The following is a 25729-nucleotide window of genomic DNA, read 5'->3' as shown; positions in this document are numbered from 1 at the left end:
GGGAAGGAAGAGGGCTCGGTCGTTCTCTCTCTGTGCCTCCCTCCCTGGCACATTTGGCCACACTCCCTGGCAGCTGCGTGGGGGGTGGGATGGAGCTGCTTCTGCCTGAGTCTGGCTGGGAGGCAGCGGCGGCCTGCTCCCTACCCGGGCTCGTCTGCCAGGGACAAGGGACAAGCATGCCGGTGTGGGGTGGGGGCGGCTCCAGCTTGCTCGGCCCCTGTCCCCCGGCAGCAGGGCCCAGCCGGAAGGTGGGTCCCCACTGTCTCCCAGCCAGGCTCTCTCAGGCAGAAGCAGCTCCATCCTGCTCCCTGCCCGGCTGCCAGGGAGAGCGGCCAAATGTGCCAGGGGGAAGTGCAGGGAGAGAAGGACAGAGCCCTCTCTCCCTCAGGTAATGTGGGGCGGGGAGAACATGGCATCCTGGGCTGGGCTCAGGGTGGTGGGGGGTGTCACTGGGAGAGGAGACACATGGGACAGTCATGTGTCCTCACCTTTAGATTGTGCCCCCACCCCAGTATAGAGAGGCACCAGTTGTCTATGGTTCTCTTCTTTGTATGGGAAACACAATTCTTGTGCATAAAGAATCCATTGGAGTAATGTATGTGGACACTTCATTTCTGCACTTAATAAGCACTATGCTGAATAATAAGCAAGTAAAATAGACTGGCTTCTTACTTAGGCTCTGATCCTGTAATTATCTTCAGATGGATGCATCCTGTTGCCCCACTGAAATCAGTAAGGGTCTGTTAGCATGTCAGGATCCAATCCTTATACTGTGTTATAAGGGCTACACTTTCTGGTCCAGTCAGGCCATTTTTTGCACCTAATGGAGAATTGGGGCCCCACTATGTGCCTGCTTCAGTGGATAGTTCTATGAATATTATCTGAATGTGAAAGCAAGTTACTGCAGCTCCTGAAACTTGAGATGCCAAGAATTTCTGCAGATTTTTCAGTTTTATTTAATATGCTGTTCAGTAAACCACTGTGTGCAGTATTACAAGGGTTGTCTAGCATTCCACAGTGGAAGGAATCAGAACTTCTGAGATGCAGAGAATGATCTAGAGGGCTGAGCAGAGGCCTGGGAGCTAGAGCTGAGCTCTAATCTTTGCTTTGCCGATGACATCATGTATGGCTGGGGCAAGTCATTTAACCTCTCTGGAGCTCAGTTTCCCCTCTTGTAAAACTGGTACAATGATACGTAATGTACCTGCCTCAAAGGTGTGTTTTGAGGATTAATTATGGTCAGATAATGTTATTAGCAGTGCAGGAAAGGATTTAAAAGAATAATTCCCTCCAGTGCAGGAGTCACTAGCAGGGCCGGCTACAGGCACCAGCCTGGCAAGCAGGTGCTTGGGGTGGCCACTCCGGAGAGGGGCGGCAGGTCCAGCTATTCGGCGGCAATTCGGCGGACGGTCCCTCACTCCCGCTCGGAGCGAAGGACCTTCCGCCGAATTGCCGCCGCAGATCGCGATTGCAGCTTTTTTTTTTTTTGGCTGCTTGGGGCGGCCAAAACCCTGGAGCCGGCCCTGGTCACTAGGTGAAATTTTATGGACTGTGCTGTGTAGAAGGTCAGGCCAGGATGATCATAATAATCCCGTCTGACCTTAAAAATCTATGCAAAATAAAAAAGATATTTAATATGACTTTAGTAGTGATTTTAAATATTTAAATACCACATTTTATATCCTTGCCAAAGAACATATTTACAATGTTTTTTTTAAGTGACTAATGAGTCTGAAAAAGATATGGCAAATTTTCTTAACTTGTTTCAATTCAGTCTGTAGTGCTAGCTTTTAAAAATCTTCAACAATGAGACAAATCAGCTTATTGATGTAGTAGACCTTTAAAGATAAAGTATAGTGATAAGGCTATCTATCAAAATCAAATCAGGAAGCAGGGCCTGATCTAGTGTTGCTGTGAAGCAGGGTGCTTAACATCTCTTAGTAGTTGCTAGTACCCTGCAGGATCAGGCTTGAAGAGGCTGAATGCTGGAGCTGGCCTTTTTCAGTAAGAGTTTCAGGTTTCCGATTCAGTCTGAACATTGTACTGAAACAAAGCCTCACATTAAATGTTCCCACAACCTGTTGCACGGGTTTTTCCTCTATACAAGTAAAGAGCAAGCAACCTATGATATCAGAAGCCCAACTTTCTGAATGGTAAAATAGTGCAGCACTTCTGCATTGTAGTGGAGAACCATTTTGTAACAGAAACTTTTGGCTTCTTCAAGACAAAAATCAATACTGTTTGTTAAAGTCAGTGAGTGGAATTTTAAAAGATAACTATGGTACTGCAACAAAACCAGACCCTTGGTTGAATTGTACACTTATTCTTGTAAACAGAAAGAACTGAGGTTGGGAATAATCAGAGACTGGTTTTAGGATGTACCCGTCACAGATGCAACTGAATTCCTGGAAAACTCCCAACTTGTGGGACAGTTCCAATGGTGGAGTATTTTGTTGTCTTTCGTGCATCGATTGACATTTTACTAACGGACTAGCATTAGACAGTGCTAAAAGTGCAGAGGACAGTGTGATCTCTGTTGGCCAACTGTGAGAAAACACCCAGCTGCTAGAACTTCTTCATTTCTAAGAAGGATAGGGATAGCTCAGTGGATTGAGCATTGGCCTGCTAAACCCAGGGTTGTGAGTTCAATCCTTAAGGGGGCCACTTAGGGATCTGGGGCAAAATCAGTACTTGGTCCTGCTAGTGAAGGCAGGGGGCTGGACTCGATGACCTTTCAAGGTCCCTTCCAGTTCTAGGAGATGGGATATCTCCATTAATTTAATTTAATTTAATTTAATTTATTTGACTAGAATGTGGGGATGGAGGGAATTTGATGCTGTGCCCCAATTTTCCCTGGGACACACGAGGAAGGGTACATTTGAAGAAAGGAGATACAAGGTGAAAACATAGTTGGGAAGGGAGGAAAGAGAGGAAATCTGCCATGAAGAATGTGGGGCTTCCAAAATCCTAGACCCAGCCTTGGGAATATTTTATTGCAGTTTTTTTTAGTGATTATATTCAAATGAGATTCAGCATCTTTAAACACAATGGACAAAATGGTCCAAAACACAAATTATTCATAGAAAGAAGAAATTAATAAGGCTGGCAGTGGCATAGGAATGAAAGTGGGTAAACAAGTTAGATGTGATCTTATAATACATATGGCATAAAAAAAAAAGGCAAATGTGCTTTGGGATTGCTTATACCGAGCCATGATATCATAGGACAGGGAGAAGCATGACTCTGGTGAAACTAAAACTGGAATATTGCATTCAATTCTAGACACTTTCGCACCAAGAAGATGTAACAAATTTAGAGTGCCCATTTTCCCCTATTCATATCTTAAAAACTATACCTGTTTCTCTAATGGCTAGGAAACATGATAATTGTCTATAATTATCTGAAAGGTATAAACACCAGGTGGAGAGTAATTTAGTGTGCTACAACTAAACTTTCTGCAAGAAGAGAGACCAAAATTAATAAATTTTAACTAATTTTTGAAAATAATTTATTTATGAAGATAATTCTTATTCTTTTTCCTTTGAGTAACAGTGAATATAAATGATGTATTTTTCTATGTGGGCACAACAAAAGGTGTCTTCTGAGATTCTACGAGAGGAATCTAAGCACCAGCAGTTTATTTTGAAAGATAAAATATTATGCCTCATTTTGTAAAATGAATTTTAAAATGAACATAAAAATCCCCTTATCGAGCAGATAAAGAACTTCTTAAAATCCTGTCTATACTACAATGTGGGCTTGGTCTTGAAATGGTAGAAAACTGTTCCAGGACCTGGCTCATGGTGTTGTATAGATGGGATGGATGGCAGGCCACACACCTTCAAATAGGATTTAGTTTCTACATCAATAGAACCATCTGGTCACAGTTAGAAAATTAGCGGTGGACTCTAACCCAGAACCAAGCACTTCTGAATTCTAGGGAAATTTAAATCTAATCTCCTCTTTAGTGCTGATTTTTTCCTGAGCTCATCACCTTGATATCTGAACTTTGTGGCTGGGTCCTTCACTAAGTCTTGTAGCTTCAACAGATTTCTTCCCCTGAAATAACTGAAATATTGAAACTAGCACAGAAATTCTCAAAGATAAAAAGACAAACCATTTTGAAATGAACAGTAACAGGAACTCTGTTTTGTAAAACCACTGAGTTACCAGTTTTTAAAACTAATCGTGAATCCCTAACCTGTTTCTCTATTTCAGAAGCATGCAGTTATGGACATAAAGGACTGCAGATTTATTTACAGTGCACATTTCTTAAATAAACTTTCTTTGCAGAATATTTCAGAACAAAATATATAAAAATAAATTATTTTTATTTTTGACATGATCAAAAGCCAGACATAGATGTTTCAAACTGAAAACATCAACACGTATTCCACAAGAAAATTACTAGACAGTGCTTCCATTACAAGGTACAAGATCTGAATTTTCCTTACTGGTGCAAACAGAAGACATCAAAACCTGTCACCTAACTGAGATAGAAGTTCTTACTCTTCCACTAGGTAAAAATAACGCACCAAACTGAGGGTGGCTAATAATGCTGATTCAGCACCAGTCCTGCACCAATCCTGGGAATAATGTTCTGTTTCAAATAAGACATAATGAATAACTGGATGCCACTGATTTACATAGGTAGTAATGGAACCTGCCAGGTCAGATCTGAACACTTGTCCGGTTGTTCCTCACAATGACCAGACACAGTTGCTTCTGAGGATGGTGCAAGTTCTCAATTAGAGACATATATGGAATGCAATAAGCTTCTTTCTCACTCTAAAAAGTTAGTGGTTGGCTTATGCCCTGAAGCTTGAGAGTTTATATCTTTTATATGACTGTGGATGTTCCCATAAACCACATACATGTGTAATTTTTTTGACTCCCACTAACCTCATGGATCTAATGATATCCTGTAGTAGTGAGCTCTATACACAGATTATGTATTTCATAAAAAGTGTTTCTATTAATAATTTTTAACGTGTCTTTCATTTTTGTTGAATATTCCCTTGTTCTTGTGTAAGGAGCACTTGAGTTACTATCTCAACACCATTAGAAGCATTTGATTATTTTCCCTACACCATTCATTATTTTATATACCTCTACCCTGTCCCTCTTACTCATTTCCTCTCTGAACTGCACACTAGTGTTTGAAAATCTCCATGGCTCTAAATAATTTTTATAGACCCTTTCTATACATATTTTACTATTTCTGTGACCTGAGCAAAGCTTTCACATTAGCTGTCCACATTCACCGCTAGACCTTTTCCCTTGGGGCTTACACTGAATTTAGAATTAGCAATGAGTAGTTCACATTATTCTTTCCAATTACTTTGCATTTGTCAGCAGCTAAATTTCATATGCCACCATATTGTCCGTTCACCAAGATTTTGTTAAGTCTTTTTGAAATCCTCACAGTTTTCTCTAGGTCTGTCTATCTGATATATTGTAGTTCACTCCCTTTTCCAGAGCATTAAAAAGTATAGTAAACAACACCAATCCCAGTACAAGATGTTGGGGCACCCTCCTGTTAATCTGTTACTTTATTGAAAACTGACCAATTATTCCTACTCAAAGGCTTTTGAAACTTCAGATGAATTATATGTGCTATTTCCTCTCCTTTAGCATGTGTAAGGTTTTCTAGTTGATTTTCCTTTACTAAAGCCATACTCGTTTGTCCCTGTCCTGTCATGTTCGTAGTCTGGGAGTATAATGTAGTAAAATCTCATTCCATGGGCAAGTTATTAATAGAAGGGTAAGGGAGGTGTCATTTGATTTGTATGCATCTACAGAATCATAATTTCAATGGTGTCACTGTCTAGGGCATGGCAGGGAGGACTTGCTGCCTCCCACTATTGTGCACCTCTGGCTCCCAGCTCCAGGTCCTCCACTTCAGAGAAATTTTGATAATACAGTAATTGGAAATGGGTTGAATTTGGTATCATTTGAAAGCCCTTTCTCGCATGAACACAGTGGTACCAAACATGACAAACCTAAAACAATTATGTAGATATATATTTGAAAAAAATATTTAAAAATCAACTTTTTAAAATTGTACTTTAACACAGGGTTGCATTGCTTACTTAAAAAAAAAAAGATCTTTGGTAATCCTAGAGAAGTAAGCCTTGACAAGTAGGACTGAAAACATTTATTCATGAACATTATCATCAGTGTCATCTCCGTCTAGTGCATCACTGCTAGACACATTGTCACACTAATCCTTGTCTGTGCTACACTCACACAGGTCCATACAAGGTAAACATTTGCTGCGTGGAGAGCATCTGGATTTGATTAGCTGCAGGACTGATTTGGAAGCATGTGGTATTTCACACATAACTGGTGTCATTGGTCCATCTTCCAAAACCCATCCATGCCTGATAGGGGAGAATAGCTTTGGATGAACTCGATAATCCTGGAGCCATTCCATTGCTGGATAACTTGCCCCCTTGAAGCAGGTATAAATGCATCCCTTGTTGGTGGCAATTTTGCTGAGTGAACTGAGCGATCAGTGGGACTAGCAGGTATGATTGGCAGGATGCATACAGGTCATTTGCTCTGGTACCTTGTATAGTGCTGAATTAAAGGCTGACCAGGTTGGAATGTATCTTTCTCCTGAAATGGTTTGGTATGGTATCTCCTGGGTGTCTAGATCATTTGAGGGTACGTTTTCTGTCTCTTCAGCTGAAGCCATACTCAATTATTTTTAACCTCTGGAGTGCATCCCAGTTTTGCACAATAACCAAGTGAGGTCAAAGATAGCAAATATAGAAAACTCTATTACAGTCAATTTAACTGCTGCTTCAATGAAAACTGGACTTCTTGGCTTCAGATTTTTTGGACCTTGGTAGGAAAGTGAGTCATTAAGTCAGGAAGCTCCTTCAAGGAATGGTTCTTTTGTTGGTCCAGACAGCACTTGAGGTTGAGACTGATTCCCATTAATATACTCCTGACCATAACAGTAGCATAAAGAGTACCGTTGCCATCAGCTGTATCTTCAAGGAAGTCTAAGTTATCAACAGCACAAAATATAAACTTACCCTTGATAAGTTCTGGGGGAATGGACAACCCTTCATTCAGTTCCATGTAGCAAAGAACTTGGTTTGCAATTGCAGTCTCCTGGTAGAATGCTTTGTTACAGTCAATGGAGAAGCCAATGCTGTGCATATGTAACACCGATAGATCTCTCTCTCCCCGCCCCCCCTTGTTAAACCAATAGCTACTTGTCATGGTAGACTACACATATGCTCCACAGTTATGTATGTGTTGGAAACCTGCCTTGCATTGAAGCACTTGTATATAAGGCTTTCTGATAAAATGGCAGCCTTCTTCTCCGCTTGCTTATTTTCATTCTCATTGGTGCTGACGTCACTGCAATCACCAATGCATCACTTAAAGAAGTAGTACATGTCATATGGTATTATTTTTCAGGTTTGGCATCAGCTTTGGATCCCTGAAACTCCCACATACTGCAGGACAAAAAGCTTTTCCACAAAAATTTATTAGCTGCAAACAGTCTTCATATTACTGTTGACATCAGTGCTTTCTTCCACTTTTGATAGAGCCACATCTTTTGTAGCTTTTAAGGATATGCACTGTGATTCATTTCTGCAGATAGGATTGCTAAAAAGTACATCCATTTCCCACAGTTCATCTTCAATAAATGCTGTAAGAGCCTTTCTTGTAAGCATTTGTTTGTCTTCAATGCCATTCAAAGCACATACTTCTCTGTACTTAGCTTCTGCATCAGCTATTGACACCACTTCCCCATCCATTTGAGCCTTTGCAAGGCAATTAATGAATTCCAGCCGTGGTGCAATAGAAAATGGGTATTGGTTTCTGTTGCTTTTTACCTTTTGACACAACCCATTACATAGATTCTTGGTGTAGGATTCAATGTGATACACAATGTCATATGTGTGGGCATCTTTCGGGTCAATGCACCCACTTAACTTTACTTTCCATGCAATGTTCAGGAAAGCTCTACAACCTCATCCCCTATGAACCCATCCCAAGGACCTCCTACATGCTTCCCAAGATACACAAACAGGAGGACCCAGGCAGACCCATCACATCTGGCCACAGTACTCTTACTGAAGGAATATCAGGAGTCCTAGAAACCATCCACAAACCATTCTCTGCACAAAGGCCCAGCTTCCTCCAGGACACACCCGTTTTCCTCCAGAAACTCTGCAACATTAACAACCTCCCTCAGAACACCATCCTTGCCACCATGGATGTCACCTCCCTATACATCAATATGCCTCACTATGATGGCATTGCTGCCTGCCTCAAATATTTACAAGATAATGGACAACCTTCAGACATCCGCCCCAAACACATTGACAAACTCATCCATTTCATCCTTACCCATACAAATTTTACATTCAACAACAAACCATGGGAACAGCCATGGGTACTAGGATGGTTCCCCAATATGCCAACCTCTTCATGGGCCTCCTTGAAGAAGAATTTCTGGACAAATGCACCACATAACCAATGATATATCTGAGAAACATCGATGGTATTTTCATCCTCTGGACGGATTTCCACCACAACTTCAGTGGCCACAACCATCTATTAATCCCTCTCTAGAACACTCCCACACTAGCACAACTTCTCATACACCACAATCAGCTTCAGCAATGGAATCTTACAGACAACTATATACAAGAAACTCACGGATCACCATCCTTACCTTCACAGATCCAGTAACCACCCCAAACATGCCAAGAAACCTGTTATCTACAGTCAGGCACTCAGATACCACAGAATATGATCAGAGGAGAAAGTCCGTGATATACACCTTAACACACTTAAAACCGACTTCACTAAACAATGCTCCATGAGAGAAGTAGATTACATCATGGAACGGGCCACCCTAATGCCCTGATAGAACCTGCGTTGATACAGAAATAAAACTCCCTTCAACTGCACACTTCTGGTTGTCACCTGTCACCCCACACTGGAACCCATACGGGGTATCATCAAACAATTACAACTTATACTCAATAGGGACCACATCCTGAAAGAAATCTTTCCTGGACCCCTCTTTTGGCCTTCAAATAACCCCCCCCCCAACCTTGCCAAGCTCCTCATCAGGAGCTAGCTCCTCAAAGACCAGGACACACTAACTCAAAATGGCACAAGAGACTGTCAGAACAACGAATGTAAAATTTGTAGATCTATCTCCACTGCTATGATGGTCAACACCCCCCACAACACACCTTTCGAGATCCATGGGTCCTACACATGCCTATCACCACATGTTGGGTAGTTCATCCTGTCCACTAAATGGCCCAATAACAACTAGGTGTGTGAAACAAGATGATTGCTATGCTCTCAAACGAACTCACACAGTCTATCTGACCTCTCAGTCCTTATCCTCAAAGGAAACCTGTGCAACCCCTTCAAAAGATGAGTCTGGGAGCTTAAATTCATAACTTTGGTAGATACTAAAAGTCCTGGTCTGAATAGATTTATGGTTTATTACAACAATCTATGACCCACTTAAACCCTCCCCCCAGCTTTTTCCCCCTTTTCTCGCTTATGACTGGAGAAGTGTTAATGGGCTGCTTCACTTTGAATGGTTCCTTGCATTAACTACTTATGCTAAGCAATCTATTCGATCTTGTATTTAGTTGTGACTCTCCGAGTACCTTTCCCAGACTGGAAGAAGAGCTCTGTGTAAGCTCAAAAGCTTGTGTCTCTCACCAACAGAAGTTGGTCCAATAAAAGATATTACCTTATTCACCTTGTTCCTGGGACCAACATGGCTACAACAACACTGCATATAAAGACTTTGATTAATTTACCCTTTTTATTTCCATCTTACATGTTATCTGCCCTAGTTTATGTTCCTTTCTATTGGCTTCATATGGGTTTGATTTTTCATCTAAAATGACCTCCTGTACCTTGCCATTTAACCCCATTACTATTTTTCTTGCCTTCTTGTTTCCTTTGTTATTTAGGGGTAAACATACTTTCTGTGACTCCATTATGATATACTTAAGTAAATGCCATGATGAACCTATGGATTTTAATATACTCTTTACTTTAGGGTCTTTTTGACTAGATTCTCACCTCCAGATGAACTTGATCATATTGTTGTCAGTACTGCTCAGTAGTTACTTCTTAAAGTGGTAGTTACTTCTTAAACCAACTCTAGTTTTAGTCTTAAAGTCTCTATCTTAAACTCTTACTCTTCTTACTTCTTAAACCAACTCTAGTTTTACTTAGGACTCAGCTGAGTGTAGTCTTGCCTCTTGTGAGCATGAGAACTAATTGTTCCATCATGCAATCATTTAAATTGTCGAGAAATTGATTCTCTAAACCTTGTTCCACTGTGACATATGACCACTTTATATGTGGGTATGAAATCATCCATTATTACTGCTTTATTATGCCTCTTTGATTTTCCTTAATATTGTGTGCTCAGTGGGGGAGATTCTAACTCCATTTTCAGCCCCTTCATTTCAGGTAAAAGGGGTGAAATAGTTTAAACAGGTTCTAAAAGTCCTTATTCTAGCCAGGGGAGAATTCCCATGGTGCAGGAGGATGCTGTCTTCCTTCTACAAGCTGTCTTTTGGAAGCTCTGGAGTATGAGGCATGCCTGGGATTGGCTAGGAGCAGGAGGGGATTGTCAGGGGTAGGGCGGTAGCACATAGTGTTTCTGGGCTGCACTGATGCCTACTGCAGTAATTCACACAAGCCCCAAGGACAAAGTTATGTTGGGGTTTATGTCAGACCCTGGAGCAGCCCAGAATTGGGAGGGTGTTAAGATAGCTTAAAGCCACTTTAATTCCCGTTCTCTTAGGCTAAAAGATCTGTGTGTTTTCTTTTAAAGATGCAGCACAGAATATCACCCAATATATTTTTCTTGGTAGTATAATCCTCCTAATTTATCTGGGTGTAGTCCCTTACCAGTTGGGGGCTTGATAGAAGCGGCTCCCAGCACTTCTTACAGCACATAGCAGAAACTGGGGGAATTGAAATAGGGACTGCTTGCTTCCCCCTCTGCTTGAGAGACAGAAACAGCTTGGGGCCAAACCAGCCACCCTATGGACAAGTCAGGCACCCAACTGCAGGCCCCAGATAGCTTGCATGTGGCTAGGACTGCCCCACCTGTGAGCTGAGCACAAGCAGGAACAGTTTGTGAAGATAGAACTGGCTGCAAAGTGACAAGTTACAGCAGTTGGAGGGAAGCAACCCAAGAGTTGCTCAGTGCAGCAGAAAGTAAGATGCTGTTTTGTCTCTTTCAGCCAGGGGACCTGAGACTGACCCAAAGCCCACAGCTCCACACGGAAGAGACTGAATCCTCTCACTCCACTGCCTGTGAGGACTGCCTGCCACCCAAGCCTGCTAAGTTTCCTCTGAACTAGAAACCAGGGATGGCCAAGGCTTGTGGTCACCAAGGACCTCTCTTCCAGAAGGAAGAGCTAGGACACCACCAGCCTTTTAGTTCTCATTGATCTCCAACTCCACCAACCAACTATGGCCTGTGGGGAGACTATGAGGGCATTTTTGTTATTTTTACTTAGTTTGTGGGCATTTAGTGTTTATTGCTGTGGGATTGGTTGGTTATTCATTTGTATGACATCCTTACTTCCCTTACTTGTTCCTTTCCCCTTTACTAACCTCTACACGTGAGCATGTCTCATCTGAGATCAAGAGCATGTCTCATCTTTTGCAGATTCCTCCATGATGAGGGCATAAAAATCATTAGAGGCTCAGGTTCCAAAAAATGAAACTATCTGGTGGGACATCAGCTATCACAGATATGACCTTTAATTCCTGATTTGATCGGAGACTCTTCCCACAATAAATAAACCAAAACAAACACCACCAACCCCAACACTTCTACTCTTAATACTGTTTGACCTTCTGCATTTCTGTGCTCCCAGAATCACCTGGATGCTTTCTTATAACATATACATATATTTGAAATCTTCCCTAATATCAAATGGATGATCTCAAATTATCAAAATTTCATTCTTTCTATTCCTGGATCTGTGGCTCTGAGGCAGCCCTGCCATATGGACTGCCTAAGACCCTCAGGCTTACTGATGATTCAGGCTGCCAGCTGGCCTGGGAGTCTGGAAGCCCTACTGTCTTTAGTCCGGGGCAGCTCACATGTCAAGGTTTCCCCAGAGCCACAGACCCTGGGAGCTCCAGGCAGCTGCTGAGTGAAACTATCAAGGACATCAATTTCACTCAGTGGCTGTCAGAGTCCTTGGGAGCAAATTTAGTTTCAGAAACGCCATGTCTTGGTGTTTCTGAAACAAAATCTTTTTGGAATTTTGGTTTTCACGAAATTTTAAAATAGCAAAATTTCCTGTGAACCTGAACTCATGTTTTGGCCAATTCTAGTTGTATTGGGTGATATTGCAAGTGCCATGATAAGGCTAATTACTTGCAAGCTGCAACTACACCTCTACCCCGATATAACACTGTCCTTGGGAGCCAAAAAATCTTACCGCATTATAGGTGAAACTGCGTTATATTGAACTTGCTTTGATCCACTGGAGTGCGCAGCCCCACCCCCCGGAGCACTGCATTACTGCGTTATATTCGAATTCGTGTTATATTGGGTCATGTTATATTGGGGTAGAGCTGTATAAACATTTTAAAAACAATCATTGTCAACCCTTTGCTACCTTCAGATGTTCCTTATCTACTGAGTTGTGCTGTACATTATTGTTTACTCTCAGATCTCTCATCCACCTCACTCTCCTTACTTTTTGGCTTCAGTACTTCTTTTATGGTACCCTATATACCTAGAACTTATATACTCTCTTGCTTCTTAGCCACCAAATGCTTTCTCTGTCATTCTTCAAGTTTCTCCTTAAAACCCTCTTCTTCCATGAATCCTTCTTACATTGGTTTCTCACCATTGATTTCTCCTTTACTTGAACTACAAGGAAAGAGGTCATGTGGCTAAAGCATAGGATTGGGAATCATCAGATGTGGCTTCCATTCCTGTTACTGTCACAGATTTCTTGTGAGTCACATGACTTCTTTGTATCTCAGTTTCCTCATCTGCGAAATTGGGATAATAATGCTGTAACTACTGTACCTAGCCAGTAGACTTGTGTGGAGAAGGTAATTCCATTTCACAGAAAAAACAACGAGGTGTACTTGTGGCACCTTAGAGACTAACAAATTTATTTGGGCATAAGCTTTTGTGGGCTAAAACCCACTTCATCAGATGTATGGAGTGGAAAATACAGTAGGATGATATATATATATACACATAGTACATGAAAAGATGGGGGTTGCCTTACCAATTCTAACGAGACAATTCAATTAAAGTGGGCTATTGTTAGCAGGAGGAAAATTCACTTTTGTAGTGGTAATTCCCATTTTTTCATGTACTACGTATATATATCTTCCTACTGTATTTTCCACTCCATGCATCTGATGAAGTGGGTTTTAGCCTATGAAAGCTCATGCCCAAATAAATGTGTTAGTCTCTAAGGTGCCACAAGGACTCCTCGTTGTTGTTGCTGATACAGACTAACACGGCTACCACTCTGAAACCTGTCTCCATTTCACAGGGGATTTCAATATTTTGAAATTTGATTTTGTTCCAATTAGGAATGAAAACTAAAAATTTTGAAAATCTCTGTGTAAAGGAAAGTCCTGGAGTCTGTGTCTCCAGGGCAGTCCACCTGGGTGGCTTCCTCAGAACTGCAGACCCTAGAAGACCTGGGGTCCCTGACTCAGGGGTAGTTCATTTGTCTGGCTTCCTCTGAGCTATGGATCCTGGGACCCCAACTCTGGAGCAGGTTTTCTGGCTGGCTGCCCCAATGCTGTAGACACTGGAAGCTCTGGGACTGAGAAGCAAGCTGGCAGGAAACCAGACATGTTTCAAAAGTTGCCTGGCAGGCAGAGTTCCATTGGAACTTTGTTGAAGTAAAATAATCTACACAGGATGTTTTGATTTTGATGAACTGAATAATTCTGTCAGAACTCTCAGGGTTGCTATGAAATATAGTTCATTAATATGCATTGAGATCCTCAGATGGAAGTTATTTAGAAGTGCAGAATAATACTGTCCTATTTTTAAAATCTGTTTTGAAGTAGAGGGACAGTTTTTAATGTCAGTTATGCTGATGTAAATCCTAAATAATTCTACTGAAGTCACTGGAATTACACCAGATCACTACTAGTGTAAGCAAGATCAGAATCTGGCTCATGGATTATATCCCATTATATGTGTTACAAAGTTTTATGTACAATTAAGGTCCCTTAGCCACTTTATAGTTGTTATTATTATAATTTTTACAATTATCTTGACATACTTTTCTGTCTGGATATTACTCCTGCTGCACCCTCTTGACAAGTGCTCATATTTTTGGTCCCTAAAATAATGGCTTCCAACAAATAAGTACGTTATTCTCTCTTAAGCAGAATGGAATATTGATTTTAATATACTGGTCAGTTTACAGAGTTTCTTTATTAACTTTACATTTCTCTCTTTTCCAGTTCTCCCTGGATTGGAAGTTGACATATTCTCTAACAGTTTATGATTCTTTCCCATTTACTGTACAATAATTTCAAAATATCCACATCCATTATAATCTTTCCTTTATATTGGTGAGGCATCCAAAGGCCACAGTTAGGATCCAGGTCTCGTAGAGCCAGGCATTGTATGAACACCCAGGAACACACTTTGTCCTTTCCCTAAAGAGTTAACGATCTAATTTAAGAGACAGTCTTATGTAAGATTTTACAGTGTCTTGTATTTGTGTTTAAAATATCCCACATCATTTTGTCTAAATGTATGAACAGCGTATCCATAACTACAGGTAGGAGTCCTTCCCACAAAAGATACACATGTTTTGGTTCTGTCTTATACCTGTTTTACCTAATCAGTACATATTAGCTTTGACTTCTTGGATGTACAGTTGTGCATGATACTTTGTGGAAAGTGCCCACTTTCATAAAATCATAGAAATGTACAGCAAGAAGAAACCTTGAGAAGTCACCAAATCTAGCACCTGGCACTGAGGCGGACCAAGTAAACCTAGACCATCCCTGACAGGTGTTTGCCCAATCTTTTGGAAGACTGTTATCAGGTCTCCTTCAGCTGTCTTGTCTCAAGACTAAACATGACCAGCTTTTTCAATCTTTCCTCATAGGTCAGTTTTTCTAAACCTTTTATAATTTTGATTGTTCTCATCTGGATTCTCTCTAGTTTGTTGCATCTTTCTTAAAGTGTGGTACCCAGAACTGAATTCAGTACTCTGGCCGAGGGCCTCACTACTTCAAGATAGAGTGGGACACTTACCTACCATGTCTTTCATATGACGCTTCTCAACAAACCCCAGAATTGTATTTGCCTTTTTTACAACTGTATCACATTGTTGAGTTTCATTCAATTTGTGATGCACTATAATCTCTGGATCCTTTTCAGTAGTATTACCACTTAGCCAATTATGCCCCACTTTGTAGTTGTGGATTTGATTTTTCCTTCCTAAGTGTAGTACTTTGCACTTGTCTTTATTGAATTTAATCTTGTTGATTTCAGACCAATTTGTCAAGATTATTTTGAATTCTATTCCTGTCCTCCAAAGTGCTACTAATCCCTCTTATCTGCAATTTTTTAAAGAACACTCTCCACTCCAGGTCCAAATCATTAATTAAAATATTGTATCATTGGATGGTACTGGAACTAGAACAGACCTGTGTGGGATCCCACTAGATACATTCTCCCAGTTTGACAACTGATAACTACTTTTTTGAACCAGTTTTTAACCCACTTTATGGTAATTTAAACCACATTTCCCTATTTTTCTTATGAGAATGTCAAGAGGGACTGTGTCAAAAGCCTTACTAAAATCAAGACATATCACGTTTACAGCTTTCCCCAATTCATGAGGCCAGTAACTCTGTCAAAGAAGGAAATCTAGATTGGTCCTTGACAAATCCATGTTGGCTATTACTTATAACCTTATTATCATCTAGGTGCCTATAAAATGATTATTTAATAATTTATGCCAGTATCTTTCTAGATATCAAAGTTAGATGACCAGTCCCTAGGTCCTCTTTGTTCCACTTTTTAAAGATAAGTACTATGTTTTATACTGTTTGCCCTTCTCCAATCCTCAATTATCTCAAAGATAATTGCTAGTAGTTCCAATATTGCTTTAGCTTCATATCATACTTCATATGACATCAAGCTTCATATCATACTCTAACTCCTATCACTCATTCCCTCTAACTCTATTGGGAGGGAGTCATAAGCACCATGTCACAATCCCATTTATAAATAATATGCTCATTATTTTCATTAGTTCCTGAAACTGTTTGCTCTAACATCCAGAATACATGATCTCTGTAGAGACCTATCATAACTCCTGATTCCTGCAATGACCACCCGTCATTAATGTATGAAATCTAGTACTTGGGTAGTCTAATTGTGTAACTGAGGTGTCTGTCACAGTGCTAAAGAAATGTTTGTTGAATCAAACTCTGCTTGTGCCAAAAGTATTTTATGCCTGTAAACACTAGGGGAGTAAAGATGTTTCATTTCATGCAACATAGACTCTTGTGAGGGACATTGTCAAAGGAGATTTGAAAATCCAGTTCAATTATATTTCCAAGTTCTCTTTTAGCCAACATTTCTTCACACACACAAACAATCTGAGTAGGTTAGAGCAAGGATTTCCTGTCACAAAAGTCAGGCTAGTTTGTCCCTATTATATCATGCTTATTTAAGTGTTTTTATAATTTTTAATGATCATTGCAATCATATCTCCTGGTATTGAAGTAAGACTTTCTGATCTGTAATTCACACGATCACCTCTAGCAACTTATTAAAAGATAGATAGGTTCCTGTACAACACTTGCAACCCTCTAGCTCTCTGGTATACTAGCTGATTTTTAATAAGTTGCATATATTTGCTAAGCCACTTCATTCTTAAATTTCTTAACAATTCTTGGATGACTACTGTCCAGTATTACTGAGAGTGCAGTCTGTTTAATGTATCGATTTGTTACAGCACTTCTGTTAACATTTCAGCCTCAGAGTCTCTCATCTGTATCTTCCCAACATTCTCTTTGGTGCTCAACCTCTTGAAGGATCACACCTCTAGGAAGGGTGGTCCATGAATCATGATCCTGTAATCCTGTTGCATACAGGATTAATGAATGTATATTCACATCACCTGCAGATATGGCATCTACAAATAAATCTCCTGGTCTGTTAAACGTTTTTCAGAAAGGGCTACAACTCACTTATCCTAAAGACTACACTAATGGCAAAAAAGGCTAGGTGAAAATAATTGTAAGAAACGCCAAAATCTGTGCACTAGACAGTGTCATCTGTGAGTTGCCTTTTCGGTACTTCCAATAATATCTGATTAAGTAGAGTCTTGATAGATTGATACCCAGACAGGTGTGTGGCATTTTTTGTTTTGTTTGTAAAGTTGGTCCTCATGAAATTGAGGAACGGCTATAATGAACTAGACGCAGTTAGGGGTATAAGTAGACACATGTAACCTTCTCTGTATACAGTATTTCACCTAAGGTAGATCAACCAGGATGCACAACACATCTCTTATTCAATCTTACACCTTTCTTGAACAAACATTGTGTCAGTTCTGCCAATTTGCAAAGAAATGTGGAAGCCATGCCAATGTCTAGTAAGAATAAGACCATCTGACTGATTTCTATTTATGACCTAGAACCCATCCCAATAGCCAATCTCCAGATTTGTAAAAAACAAACAAATAAGAAAATTCATAGAAAACACACCTACTTCTTCTATACATGAAGGTTTAATGTTAATTGTTTGAACTACCTCCAATTCCCTTTGTCTCTTCTCCTACTTACAACCCTGCTCCTCTTTCCAGGTGTACTTTTCACCTAGAACTATCACCTCTTCCTTTGCCCCAAATCACCTCTTTCAAAAAATTCCTCAAAATGCAATTATTTTGGATGTCTTTTTAGTCTTAGTTACCTATCACTGGCTGTCACTCAGCCTACCTTATGTAGCCAAGGATATACCAGATAGACACAGAAATCTAACAATTTTCTTGTTCCTTTTTTTCATGATTCATACTAAAATCCTTAAAACCAGGAGCCCTTTATTTACTTTCCAAAATACTTTCCCTCACAGTTCATCTGTAAACATAATAGCTACATATAAAATGTTACTTAATCTGCCATATCATGGTGTCTTTGGAATTACCCTGAAATATGGTTTAAATATTAATATAATCTTTTAGATTCCAGGTTATGTTAAGGAAATGATAGTGAAAATTTCAGCCTGAAAGATGAAAGTTTCAGAAATTTGTAAGCAACTGAATCATAGATTAGAAAGGGTCAGGCAACCTTAACAATAGTTTTTACAATAGCTCCAGCTAAAATAGTGTTTTTAATCCCCTTTAGACATATGCTGGGTGTCATGAAAATATACAGCCCATAAGACGACCTTCAGACAAAGTTCAGGTCACCCATTCTATCTATTGTAACATATTTTTTTTCATAGAGCCTTTGCCCTGTCCTGTTATCTTTTCACATAGAGAATTTCTTATTGAAATCATAGTTAAAGCCACACAAACATCTTTAATGCTGTGCTCATGCCAACTTTTCACATTCCATGTAACATAGCCTTCAAATCTAGTCTGTAAGAAGTAGTCTTAAATCAGCTTTAAACAACTTAGAATGAGTTTTTAGAAGGTCTCTGATATCTATTTAGAAAAAGTTATGATATTAGTACAATTTGTATGTAGAGTGCAGTAAATGTGTACTTCTGCACATAGATTTTATGACTGCTCCAAAATGGTATTTTTCAGCACTATTCTACCCTATGATAGTTCCAGAGTTTGGAGCATAGGAAGTTTGTACATATAGTTATTTATCTAAAAGCACTTGTACCTTGGTTGATCTGTCCCCAATATGTACATTTTGATTCCCAAATTGACCAAGTATGTGATTCCTCTGTACTGCATGTGGCTTTAAATAAAATAGTAGTCATTTGAATTTTTGGATTCTGTTTAGTTTCAAAATATGAGAGTGTGTAGTAACTGTAAAATTAAAGGTCTGGTAGTATTGTAAGAAGTAGTAACTGATAAAGAAAACTTGGTACATTTGAACTTTCAGGTTTTGTTCTGTTGTAAGAAAATTAAAGTGATCTTTTACATTTTTTTCCCATAGTGATTTTTTTTCAATCTTAACTCCAATTTCAGTGTTTGTCTGGGAATATGCTTGAGGCATTTTTGAAAAGTTTGGAATTATTCAGTGAGAGGAGTCAGTGAACTGTGCAGGAGCTTGTGAACTGTGCAGGTTCTTACGTGTCTTCTTATGTGTCTCTGTCCCTTTTGCTCGCTTCCAGGTGAACCCTTTATACCCTATGTGATGTGCTCATGCCTGCTCACCTAAAACCACACCTTGGTGTGGTTCCTTACTATCGTAGCCTGATGTCTTGGTCCCATGTGAATTTTAAGCTCCCTACCTCAGGCACTGTGGCCATGTGCATTTACAAAGTGTATATTGGGGTCATGTGCATCTTACATGGGGGAAATTATATCCCTCTTCTCGGGCTAGAGAGGGCCCTTGAACAGCAGAAGAGGAGCAGTTTCACCACACCAGGGAGGTAAAATTTGGGTACACCATGCTGGGGTGCACATCACCTGTATGGCTCAGAGTTCTACTCTTTTGTGGGGTGAGGCAGGAGAATCTTCTGCTGTGCACATGCTCTGGTCCTTCACCTATGCCAGCCATTAGGCTTAATTAGCAGTAACAAAGCAGCACCGTTTTCACTCCATGGACTGGGGAATGGATTCCTTCCCTTTCCCCAATGGAGTGTCCCAGTGCACAACTAGATTAGTTAGACTGGGCACTGTGAAAAGATTTTAGCTAGAGAGTTCATTAGGGTCATGATCACCTCACAAAATATGCAGGAACTATTGCTTATCTTATGTACTCCCCATTCTTCTTTAGCACCACTGGACTTCTCAGTTTTAGTAGTGCTCCCCTGTGACCAGCTTCACAAGAGTTCTACTCATAAACTCTGTGTGACTTAAGCTTTTCCCTTGGGTAGCCACCAAACTCCACTGGAGTTCCTGTGGAGTTTCAGAGTTCTTCTGGAAAAAATCTGGACTCCTGTGGAGTTTTGAAAACTGGGTGGTAGGCAACAGGAATCAGGAGAGACTATACAAGGAGGGAAGCATGGGGGAATGGAACAGCCATTGAGATTATGCCAAAGCTTTTGGAGAACATTTCAAAGTCTGTAAGACCTCCTGCAAACTTTCCAAAAGCCATCAGGACCTGCAGCACACCTTAGAAGTACTATTGATCATTTTGTCATACTCAATTCACTAGTGAACAACTCCCCAAATATGCCTTTCTCCATCTCAGAATAGGTCCTGTACCCTAGATCTTGCCAAGATTCACTGAAAAGCTCATTTAAAGTTTCTAGACAACTCATTTTGCAGACAAAAAAACTTACAGAAGTTTTCAAAACTTTAGAATGACCTATTTTTTCCACATCATATTTCTCGAAGATAGCTTGTTTGAAATCAGCTCCAATTTTATAAAAATATAATAATAGTAATAATGAGCCAGAGACCATACATTTGACACCAAAAAGAACTTTCTTGAAGGTTTCAGAAAAGGTGCCAAAACCAGGCATATTATAGAAGCTAGTCTCAGCTTTAGCTCTGGAGAAACTTCTGACATCTCCATATCAATAGCTTTATTTTTTTACTTTAATTGTTTTTATTGCAGCAGCCACGGAAGCCTTTTATCTGTACCCTAGGGCAATTGATTCTGTGCTTCCCCCTCAAAGATAATTGGCACTTTGCATTGCCTTCTCTCATGTTTCATGCTTTGCAATAGCATGTATACACTCATCCTTTTTCACCAGTTCTGTTCATTCTCTTCAATTTTCATTGCAGTAGCACCTGAAGTTAGAGGTAATAGATACACTTCCCCTTATCTTGTGAGGATCATGATGCTATTTCCCTGTGCACTATGCTCTTGCTTATAGGTGAGTGCTAGGTAATGTCAGTTAAGTCAACAAAATATATGTGCACAAATCATATAAATATGTATTCACTTTCTATGAGCAAATATGTATCTATGCATTCATAACAATTGTTACATGAACTCAGATGCCCATTTGAAACTATGGTCCTGAAACTGTGGGCTAAGACCTATGATCCTACAAATTTAATCTCTACCAGAATCAGTCCTGCTTAACAAATGAAGTGGGAAGTGCCATATTAAACCTGCTTTCTCACCTTGACAAAATGGCCTGCAGGAAAGTGTTGGTACGTAACGTTTGATTTTACTATTAGTGAATTGAGTCCTTTTGAAAGCTACTGTACTGACAGCCCTGGAAACTAAAGTCCTTGGTTTATTTATCTAATTGTTAGAGCCTGGGCTGTCAGCAATGAAAGCTTCCTCAAATGTGCCCTGCCTGCTACCCCTTGGTGATGTTTCAACCCTGCCATGGCACAAAAACACAGTTCAGTTTTCATGTTCATTCAAACCCTGGTCCTTTTACTGAGACAGCCAACAAGGTTGTCAATTCGTGCTAATGGTGATTAGTTTTGTGATGTGGACTACTGTCCACTAGGAACTAGACCAAGCCCACCATCTGATTTTATGTAGATTGCCAAACAACTGAGAGATGGTAACAAAATTTAGTCGTTACCAACCTGATTCAGAGTGACAATTTAGAGGTGTTCATACTGTTAAGCCATCCAGTCCCCTATTAATATATATTTCTACCTCAGCATACCAGTAACAGGAGGTCTACTTATTTATAACTACTAAAGTGTGAAGTTGCTTTTTTGAGAGCCATAGATATGCCTTCCCTTTATTTGTGCATATACTGTAAGTTTACACATCATTTTACAAACATAGGCAAATTCTGCTCTCCATTGCACTAGTGTATCCAGAGTAACTCTTCTGAAGGTGCTGGAGTGAGAGGTACTCCAGATATACCAGTGTATGAGTAGTCAGAATTTGTCACAATGGCCTTTTCTACACTGGGAATTTTCAACAGTTCAAGCATCACTGCTGCTCCACCAGTGCTAGCAATGGTGGATGCGCTAGTGAACATGAGAGCCTATATTAATGTTCCCACCATTGCTAGTGCTGGGGGAACTCTACCAGTGCTAGACCAATGCTGGGAGAATTGCTAGTGCCTCAGTGTAGACTTAATGATATACCCTGCTGTGAGCAGATTACAGTCTAAGAATTAGATTGCTTTTGAATTAGAGCATATTTTTAACTTCAGATCCTATAATGCACCTTCCTTAGTGGACAACCAGTTAAAAACACTTTATGTTTTACGTTACTGATATTCATTTTTTGTTGACTGTGGCAAATTCTTACTTAGGAATCAAAACACTGTTAACCAATTACTGTTAATAAAAAGCGAAAAGGTGCTATTTCTGTTAGGGATATAAAGTAGGTACTGTATTTGGCCCCCAGACTGCATTTTCTGTCAGCAAAAGACCACCAATAAAATGGGACTTCTTACAAATAATCCTACAGATATGAGGAACTGTAAAAGCAACAATGATGTCTGATTCCTAAGGAAGCTTAGGAAATGAAGCAATCAAATCCACATAAGAAAGCATCATTACAGCAGTTTCTACAAGGTATTAATGGGACTGCTCACCCAAGCAGGATTTGGCCTCACTTGTAAACTCTAAAATTTGGCATGTGGGTGAGCGGGTTAATATGTTTAGGCTTGAAATTAATCTGATCACAATTTTTTTTTATTATATAACCAAAATCTACTTGCTCCATAATAGAAGGAATTGTTTTATTCAGTGCAAGATGATATTGTTTAGATAGCGAAGTTCCAGTTAAGAAAAATAACAATTATGAATAATGATAAAATATTTCTATATGGAACACTTTTTGGTGAAAATTCATTGTCTTCAGATAAAAAGTCTTTCCATCAAATCAATCTTTTATGTAGCTAAAAATATTTTAAAAGATTTTTAAATTTTGGCACATTCTAAATCCAGCAATGCTCATTTTGCGGGCCAGACTCCCTCCGATTGAAGTCAATGGAAGCTGAAAAGTTTGAGCATGCTATTTGATCTACTGAATTTCCACCATGTATAAAAACAATGTCTAATCAGGCACCTTGAGCAGGTAGAACTCTTATTGCCTCTCAGATTATATCTGAAAGATGCAAGTGTAAGAATAAGAGTAATTGAGAAAGCATGACCTTGGATTTAGGTTTGTGTTTTATTTTATATTCGTCAAGGGAAAACACAAAAGGTTAAGACTCTGGGTTCTGATCTCTGATATTTGGCTTGTCTGAGAAGCAAATGACCCTATAATTAATATTGGGGACTTCTGTTTCTCATTTCAACATGTTAATTGTATGGGTTAGTGGAAAGTGACATTCTGGGGCATTGTATTGCAACTGCTTTTTGGCAGAAACAGATTTTGTTTGATTATTCAGTCCTTTTGATTCTGTTATAGTACAGTTGATTCTTAAACAGAGGAATTAATAAAACAGCTGAATTAATGTCCTTCACCGAAATGATTCACCTCTTTGAACACTAGAATAACTAAAATTATACTTTCTCCAAAACTTCAACATACACTTTCATAGCCAAAAATGCTCCAAGCCAGCAAGTTATTATCAGTGGAGAAGAATTTGGGATCTCTTTCAGAATGCTAATTGCTGAGGCCAAGTGACATTTTCTAAGGCTGTCAAATGCAATGGAGAAACAGAATATCCCTATTGATCAAATTACTCACCAACAATGACACCAGTGACGGTGAAGAGCACAAAGGCATTCCTCACTAGGTAACCTTTAACATCATCCTTAGTTATGCTCTGCACCTTCTTTTTTGCCAGGAGTGTACGTTTCCGTACTCCTTGCTGAAAGCGCTCCATCCTATTTCCAGATCTTGGATCTTCTCCGTTACTTTTAGTCATCTATATTTTGAAAAGTGATTTCTTCTTTTATAATTTACTGCTGTTAAAATCTCCCCAGAAAGACAGAAGACCTTCTTCCTTGGGAAGTGCAGGAGGAAGCTAGAAGACAAGATATGTCAAATGTCACAACAAGTTAAACTTCAGAGGAATGATTAGTCATATCTGCACATGCAGGCAAATACTCATCATATAACAATCAGACTTGGATTATTTAGATTAATTAATTGATTGCAGTATGTGGTAAATAAGTGCAACGTTTGGTGGAACCCTGATTTGAAAATACAGATTTTGTTCAGATCTGTATTTCTGCATCTGCAGGGAATGGGCCTGATTCTTCTTTCACGCTGGCATAAATGGGGAGTAACTTCACTGCAGTCAATGGAGTTACAATAATATAAAATGGATGTCACAGGAGAATCAGCTGCTGTATATCTATAACTATTGATCAAGCCTCATTTTCATGTATTTAGCAGGCACACATTTATCTGAACAGAATCTGCCTATCCCACCTTTCCAATGAAACTTCTGATAAATAATATCTTTTTAAATCATAGCATTCAGAATATTATGTATTTCAGATGTTTCTAGATAATTTTAATGCTTTGTCCTGCATTGATTTCTCTCCTGTTATATTGCAAAACACAGCAGGAATAGTTTCTCTCTTTACTTACTACTCAGGAGGTATGTCTTTGATAGTAACATTCATCTTTGAAGTGTGTAAGCTACTCTGAACACATCTGTAAAACATCAGAAGATGTAACCCAGTTTGCTTGTTACTTCATGTTTATTACAAGTTCACACTACAAGATAATGCTTTGCATTGACTGGCAAAGCATTGATATGATCTGATAAAAATCACACTACAGATTTGGCTTTAAGATTTTTTTTTTAAAGCTTTCATTAAAATAGTTGGGACATGTTCGCAAGATAATCTACTTTTCATTTCAAACACACTGTAACTTTTTTGACTATTTGCAAAATAGTTTTGTACAGATTTAATTACAGAATAAATTAATTTCAAAGTGGGAATCTGCTTTTCCATAATGTTGGATAACACAACTATGCCTGCTATCTATTCCAGTATTTCTCTGGTAGGGTCACAAATTCATGAATGGATATAGCTGGCTGCACCACTGAAATCCATTCTCAATTATATAGATCATTTATGTCTTTCTGCCCTGCTACATCGATTGCCTAATGAGCTTTGCAGAAAGCATTTAGAAAGTTCAGATTTTAGAAGAAGGATGATTGAAGGGGCTATCATGTTATTTAAAAAGGCAAGAAAATGTTTTTGATGGGATTTGGTCTTGCTTTTGAAGTTAAATATATATTTAAAACTAATATGTTAATATACTGTTCTCCCTGCATTTTAATACATTGTAATATATTTTTTAACAAGATTGTCTATACACACACATTTCCCATTCCCCCTTTCCTGTCTCCCCTCTCTCCTTTTTTTTTTTTTAACAAATGTATATTTTAAATTGGAAAAAGCTATAATAGTTAATTAGTCTTTTCTTAATTGGCTGCAGAGTAGGGGAAAAGTTCTTAGGCTGAGCTAAATTTATTGTGTATGGTATTTTTGATCTTGGAGGCATGACTGCTGTGTGTTTGAAAGATTTTTCTTAGGAAAATTAGTTTGGAGTATTTTGTAACAAGCTTATAGATTCACCCAACCCCCTTTCCCCCCATTTAACACAATATCACCCCAATCTGTGCTTTATAAGTAAGATTAAGATCAAGAAAGAACATTCAGTATACCCCCAAAGCATCATTATATCAAATGACCTAGAAAAG

General features: G+C 39.3%; 1 protein-coding gene across 6 annotated transcripts in view; it reads right to left on the bottom strand.

Moving 5' to 3' along the window:
• Nucleotides 1-23932, bottom strand: part of SLC1A3 (solute carrier family 1 member 3) — an 85379-nt gene extending 61447 nt beyond the window's left edge. For 4 of the 6 annotated variants that reach the window (XM_026649242.1, XM_026649245.1, XM_026649247.1 and 1 more), the window contains exon 1: nucleotides 23752-23932. In XM_026649242.1, the coding sequence (XP_026505027.1) occupies nucleotides 23752-23932 (181 nt within the window). The remainder of the gene's footprint in view (nucleotides 1-23751) is intronic. The other 2 variants (XM_026649244.1, XM_026649246.1) reach the window with 2 other exon arrangements.
• Between the last annotated feature and the right edge of the window lie 1797 nt (nucleotides 23933-25729).

This window comes from Terrapene carolina, unplaced genomic scaffold (assembly GCF_002925995.2).
Source record: "Terrapene carolina triunguis isolate 2854851 unplaced genomic scaffold, T_m_triunguis-2.0 Scaffold69, whole genome shotgun sequence".
NCBI classification, from domain to species: Eukaryota; Metazoa; Chordata; order Testudines; family Emydidae; genus Terrapene; species Terrapene triunguis.
The sequence above is the reverse complement of the archived record's forward strand: the minus strand, read 5'-3'. Positions and strand labels throughout refer to the sequence as shown.